At 48.7% G+C, this 13,536-nt stretch overlaps 1 protein-coding gene across 1 annotated transcript in view; it reads left to right on the top strand.

Moving 5' to 3' along the window:
* Nucleotides 1-1,057: 1,057 nt before the first annotated feature.
* The window catches only part of corin (corin, serine peptidase), a gene marked incomplete at both ends in the record, with an annotated part of 37,393 nt that continues 24,914 nt past the window's right edge, over nucleotides 1,058-13,536 (top strand). Inside the window, 3 exons of the mRNA XM_079257481.1 lie at nucleotides 1,058-1,120; nucleotides 3,664-3,808; nucleotides 7,934-8,260. Coding sequence (XP_079113607.1) covers nucleotides 1,058-1,120; nucleotides 3,664-3,808; nucleotides 7,934-8,260 — 535 coding nt within the window. The remainder of the gene's footprint in view (nucleotides 1,121-3,663; nucleotides 3,809-7,933; nucleotides 8,261-13,536) is intronic.

Consider the following 13,536-nt stretch of genomic DNA (forward strand, 5'->3'; position numbering starts at 1 on the left):
ACCTGTCCAGGTGGTCCAGAACCTTTACAATCTGATCCAACCTGTACAGGTGTTCCAAAACCTTTTGTCTGATCCTACCTTTCAAGGTGATCCAGAACCTTTATAATCTGATCCAACCTGTACAGATTGTCCAGAACCTTTTTAGTCTGATCCAACCTGTATAGGCGGTCAAGAACTTTTGCACCCTGATCCAACCTGTCCAGGTGTTCCACAACATTTAAGATCTGATCCTACCTGCCCAGGTCGTCCAGAACCTTCACAGTCTGATCCAACCTATCCAAGTGGTCCAGAACCTTTAGTCTGATCCAACCTGTCCAGGTGGTCCAGAATCTTTAGTCTGATCCAACCTGTCCTGGTGGTCCAGAACCTTTTCAGCCTGATCCAGCCTGTCCAAGCGGTCCTGAACCTTTACAATCTGATCCAACCTGTCACGTGGTCCAGAACATTTAAGATCTGATCCTAACTGTCCAGGTGGTCCAGAACCTTCACAGTCTGATCCAACCTTTTCAGGCGGTCCAAAACCTTTTCAGTCTGATCCATCCTGTCCAGGTGGTCCAGAACATGTTTAAGGACTAAGAGTCCAGAACCAGAATCTATAAAAACCTGCATTGTTTTGTTTACTTTTAAAGTCTGAAGTTGTATTGTTTCTGTGTCACCTGTTGGTAAGTCTGGTCAGTGAACGCAGCATCATTTCAAACTGTTGTGTTGTGTTTGTGGGTCATATGAATGACAGCGATGTAAAAACACTCAGAGGCACGAGGCTTGGACATGCACGCGCTTTCTTAAGCGTGTGTGTGTGTTTAGTCCCACGTTCGGCCTTTTCACGTGCAGACTACCTGAGCTCCGCTGGCATGTCTGTGCGTGTGTGTGTGTGTGTGTGTAAGTGTGAGAGAGAGAGAGAGAGCGCGGTGCAGCTCTCTCAACAGGAGAGAGAGAGAGACGGAGGGAGAGCGCGCGGCGGGGCGGAGCCAGCGGGTCTCATGCTCCGTTAGTGGAGCAGCTCGCGGACGGCAGACAGAGGGATGGTCTCGCGCTCAGCGGCGGGCAGCAGCAGGTCATGTTGTCTGCGCGGAGGGAGACCTTCCCGCGTGTCACCTTCAGTGGAGCGGCAGCTGCGACGGTAAGTCTCTCTCTCTCTCTCTCTGTGTGGAGCTCTCTCTACCTCCTGTCCTCCGCGTGTCCTCTGTCTGCTCCTGGCTCATCATGTTTGTCCTCAGGCTGGATGTCCAGCCTCTCACCTCAACCTGCTGGACTCCTCTCCCCATGACAGTAAAGCAGCTGATTGTCCAGCAGGCAGTGAACTCATCTCTCTGCCAGAAACTTTTATCTTCCAGTTTTCCCTTCTGGATGATTGTTTATCCTCCATGCTGCAGATTCTGCTGCAGATAATCCAGAAAACACCTCAACACCTTAATCAGTTGCAGGAATGTCAACGTGATCAGAGTTCAGCTGCTGCTTCTTTCTGCATAATCCCTTTATTTTCCTTCTGAGCTGCTGGAAAAACCACTTCTGCGTCAACTTTTTAGCCTTTTACTGCTAAACTGTCAAATCAGGCTTTTAACAAACAGAAGTTTTTATTCAGTAAATGTATTTACTCAGACAGAAGTTAGTCTTAATGCTAACTTTAATAGGTGAATAATGATAAATATTAGGTCTGTGACGATACGCTTTTGTCCCAATTCAATTCGATTCCGATTTTTTTGGATGTCAATTCATTTTAAATTGCGATTCTCACAATTCTTTGATATTGCTGATTTTTGTCGATTAAAAACAAAAGAAATGTATAAAACTTTTTTTTTTCAATTTTAATCTATTCTAAAATTGTGAAGCAAAAAAAATCCACCTGAATGACAATAACACCTTAACTGCTTACAGAGAGAAGTAAAGTCCATTAAAGAAACTGGAAATTAATGTGAAATTAAACATTTAGAGTCAGAATTCACTTTGTAAAATATTCTGGTAAATGTAACTTTAGCAAAAACCGAACTAACAACAACTTGGAGTCAACCTGACATCCCAATGCAGGCAGGTTAGTGACAGTTTGTAGTTATCTCTGCTCTCCTGTTTGTTTTCTACAGGTGCTCCTCATGATTGCCTGCTTGGTTTTCCTGCTGCAGTTCTTTAGTTTCCCTGCTTGTGTCTGTGTTTTCTGCTTGTTGTTCCTGATAAGAATGAAAAGTCACTTTGCATGATCCAAACTAAACATCAGTACAAGTGTTGTGGGGGAAATGTCCTCCATTAAGCCCTCCTGGCTCTAGTTGTGATGCTGGAAAATACAGGTAAACAAACAAACAAACAACCAACTCAGAGTGTTATAATGGACAGAAGGGGGACTGGGACTGGACCCTGTGACACACCACGACTCAGCTGAACCACTGAAGAGCCAAAATGATCCAGACTGATAGAACAAAAGGTTCTACGACGCCATTTCCACAGAGCGGCTCGGCTCAGTTCGACTCTGTTCTGTCCGCTGCTTTCAGTATTTCTGCACTAAAACGACTCGTTCCCATCGATGGTCCAGTTCTCGTTTGTTTGTTTCCACACATAAAATCTGGGAAAATTCAGATCTGGAGATCCCGTCCATCGTACTTGTTTCTGCTGATGGAGAGATCCAAGGTGAGGAGGGGTTCTGGATGGCAGGATGGAGGAGGATGTTGTGTCGAGCTGCACTTTAATCTCCCAGAATCAGAACGACTCCGACCTTAACACAAACCTGAGAGTAAAAACGGACAAAATGTTGGCAGTTGTCAGCACAAAGCTGTTTGCATGTTGTAGGTCGTTATGTACCTGAGCAGGTAAACAGCTGAGCAGCAGGTTTCCACGGAAACGGGCCAATGAGCTGAATATGAACCTCTTTTACTTTGCAGGCGCTGCTGAGTTGCTGTTATCATGCTTTTATTGTGACAGGTTCTGATCATGTTTCATTCCATAAGGTGTGTTTCACCCAGGAGGCAACGTCCGGCGGTTCTGAAACCCTTTTACTGACAGGTACCTGATGGTAACCCCTGGTCACCACTGGTAACCCCCGGTAACCCCTGGTAACCCCTGGTAACCACTGATAACCACTGGTAACCACTGGTAACAGCTTTCAGCCGGTTAACAGCTTTACTTAACTTAGCCTGCACGTCTTTGCCAGTTTTTTATTTTCCCGGTGAGACGACCTGTGTGACGGTGCCAAGATGGCGACGGTGGGAACCGCCCACCAAGCTCCGCCCACTTTATGCCGTCTTTTTACCACAAAGTTTGTCGGTTCCTGGTTCCGCCCCATTCTGTTCTCCAGTGGATCATGCAGCACTTCCTGCCTGGGTTGGGGTCTGGGTCGGGTTCTGGTTCTGGGTCGGGCTCTGGTTCTGGGTCTGGGTCTGGTTCTGGGTCCACTCTGTGTGATCACCTGATCAGGTTATTGATGATGGACTGACCAGAAAGAGAGAGGGTGATAGATCGAGCGGTGTTTAAAGCAGCGGGGTGTCGTCTCGTCACGTCGCTTCAAAAATAACTCGGACCAACGGAAACTGACTCCCCCCCCCCCCCCCCCCCCCCCCCCCCCCCCCCGGCCAGTATAAATAACCTGGGTGTGATGGGGGAGGTGGGTTGGGGGGGTCAGCGGGCCTTAAAGGGCCACTTCATGGAGGGTGTCTGACCCGGTCTCATCGTGTCCCCCAGACCCGAGGACCCGAGGCGAGGATGGGCGGGGAGGCGTGTCCTCACAAGCTCCGGTCCACCAATCAGCTGCGGCTTCTCCTCTACATCCTGATTCCCACCGTCAGCCTGCTGGCCGGGATGCTGCTGCTGGTTCTGGTTCTGACCGGTAAACACACACACACACACACAGCGCAATGTGCACACGTACGGCGTGCACATGCATGTCTGATCAAACCCAAACGTGACCTGGTGATGGAGGGATGAAAGAGAGGAAGAAGGGTGGAGGACAGTCGGTTCTGTGAAGGGAAAAAGATTCTTTTATTCTTTCTTTCTTTAATCCGTCTTTCCACTCTTTCATCATAAACTCTGTTCTATCTTTTCCTCCTCTCCTCCCTTCTTCATCCACCGTTCTATCGTTCCTCCTCTCCTCCCTTCTTCATCCACCGTTCTATCTTTTCCTCCTCTCCTCCCTTCTTCATCCACCGTTCTATCGTTCCTCCTCTCCTCCCTTCTTCATCCACCGTTCTATCTTTTCCTCCTCTCCTCCCTTCTTCATCCACCGTTCTATCGTTCCTCCTCTCCTCCCTTCTTCATCCACCGTTCTGTCGTTCCTCCTCTCCTCCCTTCTTCATCCACCGTTCTATCTTTTCCTCCTCTCCTCCCTTCTTCATCCACCGTTCTATCTTTTCCTCCTCTCCTCCCTTCTTCATCCACCGTTCTATCGTTCCTCCTCTCCTCCCTTCTTCATCCACCGTTCTATCTTTTCCTCCTCTCCTCCCTTCTTCATCCACCGTTCTATCGTTCCTCCTCTCCTCCCTTCTTCATCCACCGTTCTATCGTTCCTCCTCTCCTCCCTTCTTCATCCACCGTTCTATCTTTTCCTCCTCTCCTCCCTTCTTCATCCACCGTTCTATCGTTCCTCCTCTCCTCCCTTCTTCATCCACCGTTCTGTCGTTCCTCCTCTCCTCCCTTCTTCATCCACCGTTCTATCGTTCCTCCTCTCCTCCCTTCTTCATCCACCGTTCTATCTTTTCCTCCTCTCCTCCCTTCTTCATCCACCGTTCTATCGTTCCTCCTCTCCTCCCTTCTTCATCCACCGTTCTATCTTTTCCTCCTCTCCTCCCTTCTTCATCCACCGTTCTATCTTTTCCTCCTCTCCTCCCTTCTTCATCCACCGTTCTATCGTTCCTCCTCTCCTCCCTTCTTCATCCACCGTTCTATCTTTTCCTCCTCTCCTCCCTTCTTCATCCACCGTTCTATCTTTTCCTCCTCTCCTCCCTTCTTCATCCACCGTTCTATCGTTCCTCCTCTCCTCCCTTCTTCATCCACCGTTCTATCTTTTCCTCCTCTCCTCCCTTCTTCATCCACCGTTCTATCTTTTCCTCCTCTCCTCCCTTCTTCATCCACCGTTCTATCTTTTCCTCCTCTCCTCCCTTCTTCATCCACCGTTCTATTGTTCCTCCTCTCCTCCCTTCTTCATCCACCGTTCTATCTTTTCCTCCTCTCCTCCCTTCTTCATCCACTGTTCTATCGTTCCTCCTCTCCTCCCCTCAGCGAAGAGGCAGTGAAAGGGAGAATGATGGAGGGATGAGACTGTGTAGGAGGAGAGATGACACACATGTTTGTGTGTGATCTGGTTGCCATGACAGCAAGATGTCCCTCAGCCAATCAGGAGCAGCTTCACACGTTCAACTGAAAGAATCTCAAATATTTACTCAGGTAGTAAAAGATCCAGACCTCCTTCTCCTCCTCTCATCCCTCGTTTCATCCACTCCTCCTCATCATCATCTCTTCTTCCTTTCTTACTCCTTGTCTCTTCTTATCTTCTTCCTCTTCTACTTTTCCTTTTCCTGTGTTTACCCTCTTTCAATCTCTTTTCTTTGTTCTTTCTCATTTGGAATTTTTTCTCCCCTGCAGAGTAGTTCTTCTTCTTCTCCTCCTCCTTTTTCTTCTGCCTCTTCTTCTTCTTCTCCTCCTTTTTCTCCTCCTTCTTCTTCATGTCTTCTGCTGACGGTAAACCAGGTTCCTACAGTCACACATTCGACTGGACCTGGTGTTAGAACCGAACCAGAACGCAGAGAGGAATGTTGATTCGTTAGGTCATCACGTTTGTCATCTTTCCATCCTCCAGCCGACGTGAAGCCTCAGAAGCTAGACCTAACGCTGCGTATCTGTACTGTAATCCTAGAACATCTTGGTTTCTCCTGAACCCAACCGTCCCTGCAGACAGACCAGCAGGTTAGCCAGGTTACTAGGTTAGCCAGGCTACCAGGTTATCCAGGTTACCAGGTTAACAGGTTAGCCAGGTTACTAGGTTAGCCAGGCTACCAGGTTATCCAGGTTACCAGGTTAACAGGTTAGCCAGGTTACTAGGTTACCAGGTTACTAGGTTAGCCAGGCTACCAGGTTATCCAGGTTACCAGGTTAACAGGTTAGCCAGGTTACTAGGTTACCAGGTTACTAGGTTAGCCAGGCTACCAGGTTATCCAGGTTACCAGGTTAACAGGTTAGCCAGGTTACTAGGTTACCAGGTTACTAGGTTAGCCAGGCTACCAGGTTATCCAGGTTACTAGGTTACCAGGTTAACAGGTTAGCCAGGTTACTAGGTTACCAGGTTACTAGGTTAGCCAGGCTACCAGGTTATCCAGGTTACCAGGTTAACAGGTTAGCCAGGTTACTAGGTTAGCCAGGCTACCAGGTTATCCAGGTTACTAGGTTACCAGGTTAACAGGTTAGCCAGGTTACTAGGTTACCAGGTTACTAGGTTAGCCAGGCTACCAGGTTATCCAGGTTACTAGGTTACCAGGTTAACAGGTTAGCCAGGTTACTAGGTTACCAGGTTACTAGGTTAGCCAGGCTACCAGGTTATCCAGGTTACTAGGTTACCAGGTTAACAGGTTAGCCAGGTTACTAGGTTACCAGGTTACTAGGTTAGCCAGGCTACCAGGTTATCCAGGTTACTAGGTTACCAGGTTAACAGGTTAGCCAAACTCTCCTTCACCAAATGAAGCTAAGCGACACCTTCCCTTCAGACACACAGGATTTAAACATGGTAAATAAAGGGGCTGGTTGTCATCCGTGTTCATTTATTTTAGGGGTGTTTTGACGAAAGCTTAGAGTCCTGGAGAACTGATGTGGACAAAGGGGGGACGAACACACACACACACACACACATACACACAAGCATTTCTGTGTGTGTGTGTGTGTGTGTGTGTCCTGGTGGGAGGATGACTCATGATATGAAACATGTGGGTTCATGATGCAACATGAAACCAGATGGATGCAGGTGATGTGACTGGTTTTATTTACACATCTTCTACCCAACCGAAGGAACCCAGTCTTCTGTAGCAACGTCAGCAGAACATCTGTAGGAACGTCAGCAGAACATCTGTAGGAACATCTGTCCAAACGTCTGTAGGAACGTCTGTAGGCACATCTGTCAGAACGTCTGTAGGAACATCTGTAGGAACGTCTGTCCAAACGTCTGTAGGAACATCTGTAGGAACGTCTGTCCAAACGTCTGTAGGAACATCTGTAGGAACGTGTGTAGAACATCTGTAGGAACATCTGTCAGAACGTCTGTAGGAACATCTGTAGGAACGTGTGTAGAACATCTGTAGGAACATCTGTAGGAACATCTGTCAGAACGTCTGTAGGAACATCTGTAGGAACGTGTGTAGAACATCTGTCAGAACGTCTGTAGGAACATCTGTCAGAACGTCTGTAGGAACATCTGTAGGAACGTCAGCAGAACATCTGTAGGAACATCTGTCCAAACGTCTGTAGGAACGTCTGTAGGCACATCTGTCAGAACGTCTGTAGGAACATCTGTAGGAACGTCTGTAGGAACGTCTGTAGGAACATCTGTAGGAACATCTGTCAGAATGTCTGTAGGAACATCTGTAGGAACATCTGTCAGAACGTCTGTAGGAACATCTGTAGGAACGTGTGTAGAACATCTGTAGGAACATCTGTCAGAACGTCTGTAGGAACATCTGTAGGAACGTCTGTAGAACACCTTTGGGAACATTTGTGAGAACATCATTACGAACATCTGTAGAAGATCAGTAGGAACATTTGTAGAACGTCTATAGACCATCTGTAGAACATCTGCAGAACATCTTTTAGAACATCATTGGAACCGTCTGTAGGAACATCTGCATAACATTACTAGAACATATGTAGAACATCAGTAGAACATCTCTGTGGCTTCCTGGACTGGTTACAGTAGGAATGTGGATTTTCAGATCGGGTTCTCCGGTTCTCTAAACAACTGTTCCTTCCTCGCCAGGTATGTTTGGTAGCAACGTCCTGGACTCCAGCCCCCTCCCCTCCCCAAAGCCCATCGCCGACAGCAACCCTGGTTACCACAGCAACAGGACACACAGCCCTTTCTTCTTGTTGGAGACAGAAAACATCACCTGGTCTTCAGGAAGCCATGACTACAATATCACGTCCCACATCCAGACCGCCACGCCCACCCCCACCGCTCTCCCAGCCTCCTCCTCCCAGGCCACGCCCACCCAGCCCTTCACAAAGCTTCCTGATTGGCTGGCCTCCGTAACATCTCTGAGCACCGCCTGGCCGATGAGCAGCACCACCTCCATGCCTGACACAGGTATGAAGGAAGCCGCAGGGCATTGTGGGAAATGTGGTTTTTACCTGTGTGATGCTGCAGTGGAAGAGCAGGAAACTACAAGTCCCACAATCCTTCACTGCTGCTCGGTCCTCCGACTGCAGCTTCCTAGAATTCCCCTAAAACGCTCCTGAGAGCGAGTTGGGAGTGAAAACGTTCCTTGTCCAGCATGTTACCGCGGTAATGGGGCATGTAAACACAACTTTAGTTGACGTCACTTCTCTGTCCGTTTAACTGACCAATCACTGAACACCGAGACGTCTCAGTGAGGCGTTCATGGACCGTAGGAGAGGAGAGTTGCACAATCAATGTTTCTTTATTCAACTCATTAAAAACTAAGTGTAGCATTTTGCTCGTGGTTCCTGGTTCAGGTTAGACCGGGCTCAGGTTAGACCAGGTTCAGGTTAGACCAGGTTCAGGTTAGACCGGGTTCAGGTTAGACCGGGTTCAGGTTAGACCGGGCTCAGTTTAGAGCAGGTTCAGGTTAGACCGGGCTCAGGTTAGACCAGGTTCAGGTTAGACCGGGCTCAGGTTAGACCAGGTTCAGGTTAGACCAGGTTCAGGTTAGACCGGGTTCAGGTTAGACCGGGCTCAGGTTAGACCAGGTTCAGGTTAGACCAGGTTCAGGTTAGACCAGGTTCAGGTTAGACCGGGTTCAGGTTAGACCGGGTTCAGGTTAGACCGGGCTCAGTTTAGAGCAGGTTCAGGTTAGACCGGGCTCAGGTTAGACCAGGTTCAGGTTAGACCAGGTTCAGGTTAGACCGGGTTCAGGTTAGACCGGGCTCAGTTTAGAGCAGGTTCAGGTTAGACCGGGCTCAGGTTAGACCAGGTTCAGGTTAGACCAGGTTCAGGTTAGACCGGGTTCAGGTTAGACCAGGTTCAGGTTAGACCGGGTTCAGGTTAGAGCAGGTTCAGGTTAGACCGGGCTCAGGTTAGAGCAGGTTCAGATTAGACCGGGCTCAGGTTAGACCAGGTTCAGGTTAGACCAGGTTCAGGTTAGACCGGGTTCAGGTTAGACCGGGTTCAGGTTAGACCAGGTTCAGGTTAGACCAGGCTCAGGTTAGAGCAGGTTCAGGTTAGACCAGGTTCAGGGTAGACCGGGCTCAGGTTAGACCAGGTTCAGGTTAGACCGGGTTCAGGTTAGACCAGGTTCAGGTTAGACCGGGTTCAGGTTAGACCGGGTTCAGGTTAGACCGGGTTCAGTTTAGACCGGGTTCAGGTTAGACCGGGTTCAGGTTAGACCGGGTTCAGTTTAGACCGGGTTCAGGTTAGACCGGGTTCAGTTTAGACCGGGTTCAGGTTAGACCGGGTTCAGTTTAGACCGGGTTCAGGTTAGACCGGGTTCAGGTTAGAATTGGGTTCAGGTTAGACCGGGTTCAGGTTAGACCGGGTTCAGTTTAGACCAGGTTCAGGTTAGACCAGGTTCAGTTTAGACCGGGTTCAGGTTAGACCAGGTTCAGGTTAGACCGGGTTCAGGTTAAACCGCGTTCAGGTTAGACCGGGTTCAGGTTAGACTGGTTCAGGTTAGACTGGTTCAGGTTAGACCAGGTTCAGTTTAGACCAGGTTCAGGTTAGACCGGGTTCAGTTTAGACCGGGTTCAGGTTAGACCGGGTTCAGGTTAGACCGGGTTCAGGTTAGAATTGGGTTCAGGTTAGACCGGGTTCAGGTTAGACCGGGTTCAGGTTAGACCAGGTTCAGGTTAGACCGGGTTCAGGTTAGACCGGGTTCAGTTTAGACCGGGTTCAGGTTAGACCAGGTTCAGGTTAGACCGGGTTCAGGTTAAACCGCGTTCAGGTTAGACCGGGTTCAGGTTAGACTGGTTCAGGTTAGACTGGTTCAGGTTAGACCAGGTTCAGTTTAGACCAGGTTCAGGTTAGACCGGGTTCAGTTTAGACCGGGTTCAGGTTAGACCAGGTTCAGGTTAGACCGGGTTCAGGTTAGACCAGGTTCAGGTTAGACCGGGTTCAGGTTAGAGCACGTTCAGGTTAGACCGGGCTCAGGTTAGAGCAGGTTCAGGTTAGAGCGGGTTCAGGTTAAACCGCGTTCAGGTTAGACCGGGTTCAGGTTAGACTGGTTCAGGTTAGACTGGTTCAGGTTAGACCAGGTTCAGTTTAGACCAGGTTCAGGTTAGACCGGGTTCAGTTTAGACCGGGTTCAGGTTAGACCAGGTTCAGGTTAGACCGGGTTCAGGTTAGACCAGGTTCAGGTTAGACCGGGTTCAGGTTAGAGCAGGTTCAGGTTAGACCGGGCTCAGGTTAGAGCAGGTTCAGGTTAGAGCGGGCTCAGGTTAGACCGGGTTCAGGTTAGACCAGGTTCAGGTTAGACCGGGTTCAGGTTAGACCAGGTTCAGGTTAGACCGGGTTCAGGTTAGACCAGGTTCAGGTTAGACCAGGCTCAGGTTAGAGCAGGTTCAGGTTAGACCGGGCTCAGGTTAGACCAGGTTCAGGTTAGACCGGGCTCAGGTTAGACCAGGTTCAGGTTAGACCAGGTTCAGGTTAGACCAGGCTCAGGTTAGACCAGGTTCAGGTTAGACCAGGTTCAGGTTAGACCGGGCTCAGGTTAGACCGGGCTCAGGTTAGACCAGGTTCAGGTTAGACCGGGTTCAGGTTAGACCGGGCTCAGATTAGACCAGGTTCAGGTTAGACCGGGTTCAGGTTAGACCGGGTTCAGGTTAGACCAGGTTCAGGTTAGACCGGGTTCAGGTTAGACCGGGTTCAGGTTAGACCAGGTTCAGGTTAGACCGGGTTCAGGTTAGACCGGGTTCAGGTTAGACCGGGTTCAGGTTAGAATTGGGTTCAGGTTAGACCGGGTTCAGGTTAGACCGGGTTCAGTTTAGACCGGGTTCAGTTTAGACCAGGTTCAGGTTAGACCGGGTTCAGTTTAGACCGGGTTCAGGTTAGACTGGTTCAGGTTAGACCAGGTTCAGTTTAGACCGGGTTCAGGTTAGACCGGCTTCAGTTTAGACCGGCTTCAGTTTAGACCGGGTTCAGGTTAGACCAGGTTCAGGTTAGACCAGGTTCAGGTTAGACCGGGTTCAGGTTAAACCGGGTTCAGGTTAGACCGGGTTCAGGTTAGACTGGTTCAGGTTAGACTGGTTCAGGTTAGACCAGGTTCAGTTTAGACCGGGTTCAGGTTAGACCGGGTTCAGTTTAGACCGGGTTCAGTTTAGACCGGGTTCAGGTTAGAATTGGGTTCAGGTTAGACCGGGTTCAGGTTAGACCGGGTTCAGGTTAGACCGGGTTCAGGTTAGAATTGGGTTCAGGTTAGAATTGGGTTCAGGTTAGACCAGGTTCAGGTTAGACCGGGTTCAAGTTAGACCGGGTTCAGGTTAGACCGGGTTCAGGTTAGAATTGGGTTCAGGTTAGACCGGGTTCAGGTTAGACCGGGTTCAGGTTAGACCAGGTTCAGGTTAGACCGGGTTCAGGTTAGATCGGGTTCAGGTTAAACTGCGGGTCAGGTTAGACCGGGTTCAGGTTAGACCGGGTTCAGGTTAGACCAGGTTCAGGTTAGAATTGGGTTCAGGTTAGACCGGGTTCAGGTTAGACTGCGGGTCAGGTTAGACCAGGTTCAGGTTAGACCGGGTTCAGGTTAGAATTGGGTTCAGGTTAAACCGGGTTAAAGTCAAACCGGATTGATGAGTTTGTGTTCTGATCCGGTCCGTGTTTTAACATTCCCCTCGCCGCTGGCTGTCCCTGCTGTCCTTCAGCGTCTCCGTAGTAACGATGAGGTGAATGCTGATGAGCATGGCTCTGTGCTGCGCTCTGATTGGACGCCGCCTGGCCAGCAGACAAAGTGAACGATTGACCTCCAGATCTTTCCAGAATGTTGTGGAGCAGATCAGAACGGTTCTGACTGAGCCGGGGAAGGTTCTGGACTGCAGCAGCCCAGTTCTCCTGTTCCACCATCAGGATGTGGTCCAGCATGTTGAATCTAATGCAACCCCATCCCATCAGAGATGCAGGCTGATAACCAGCTGGTCTGTCTGCAGGACACGCCGTCCATGCTGTCCACAAACAATTCCACATCTTCATCCATTCTTTAAAACCATAGACCGTTTATGAAAGATGGACGAAGCCTCTGGCGGTGTTTACAGCATGAAATAAACATGTTTACAGCAGAAATAAACATGTTTACAGCATGAAATAAACATGTTTACAGCATGAAATAAACATGTTTACAGCATGAAATAAACATGTTTACAGCAGAAATAAACATGTTTACAGCATGAAATAAACATGTTTACTGCAGAAATAAACATGTTTACAGCAGGAATAAACATGTTTACTGCAGAAATAAACGTGTTTACAGCAGAAATAAACATGTTTACTGCAGAAATAAACGTGTTTACAGCAGAAATAAACATGTTTACAGCAGAAATAAACATGTTTACAGCAGGAATAAACATGTTTACAGCAGAAATAAACATGTTTACTGCAGAAATAAACGTGTTTACAGCAGAAATAAACATGTTTGCAGCAGAAATAAACATGTTTGCAGCAGAAATAAACATGTTTACTGCAGAAATAAACATGTTTACAGCCTTATTCAAAAATCCATTTTAGGTTTAACAGGTCAGGTTTACCTTCATAACAACTGTGGGGGGAGGGAATTTTTTTCTAACTCGCCCGTTTAAAAGTAATTTAATCTCGAAGTTCGGCATATTTAGCGGTGTGTCCCTTTGATTGACAGATACCCGATCTCCCACTTCCAGTAAGAAGAACGTAGAACAACCGCGGTTTTTAGCCGGTTAACAACGTGACTTAGCTTTAGCCCGCTTACCTCCGTTAGCTGGTTAGCTCCTGTTATCTCGGGGTTAGCTCGGTTAGCTCTTAGCTACAGAAAGCTCGGAGTTCGCGCGATGTCAATCATCCACCATGACGCTCACAGTGTCATCACAGCCCCCCTCTCAGCTCCACCTCTTTGCCCATATTTGTATTTTCCGGGTGAGACGACACGCATGCCCCTGCCAAGATGGTGATGGTAGGAACCGCCCACTGAGCTTCAATTCAGCTCTTCAGAAACCTACAGGTGACGTCACGCCCATCTCTATACAGTTTATTATTTCAACGCCTACTGCATGCTAGCTTTTAGCTGCTAATGCTAATCTAGCGAACGTCTGCTAGGATGACCTGATGTGACACGATGCAGCGTGACGGGAAGCGGATCTAATAAGCCGTTTGACGTTTTGGTGAAGCAGATTCTAGTTGGAATTGGAAACCGTCTGCAGGTGTGTGAGCGGCCTCCAGGGGGCGCTGCG

This window comes from Telmatherina bonti (assembly GCF_933228915.1).
Source record: "Telmatherina bonti genome assembly, chromosome: 18".
NCBI lineage: Eukaryota > Metazoa > Chordata > Actinopteri > Atheriniformes > Telmatherinidae > Telmatherina > Telmatherina bonti.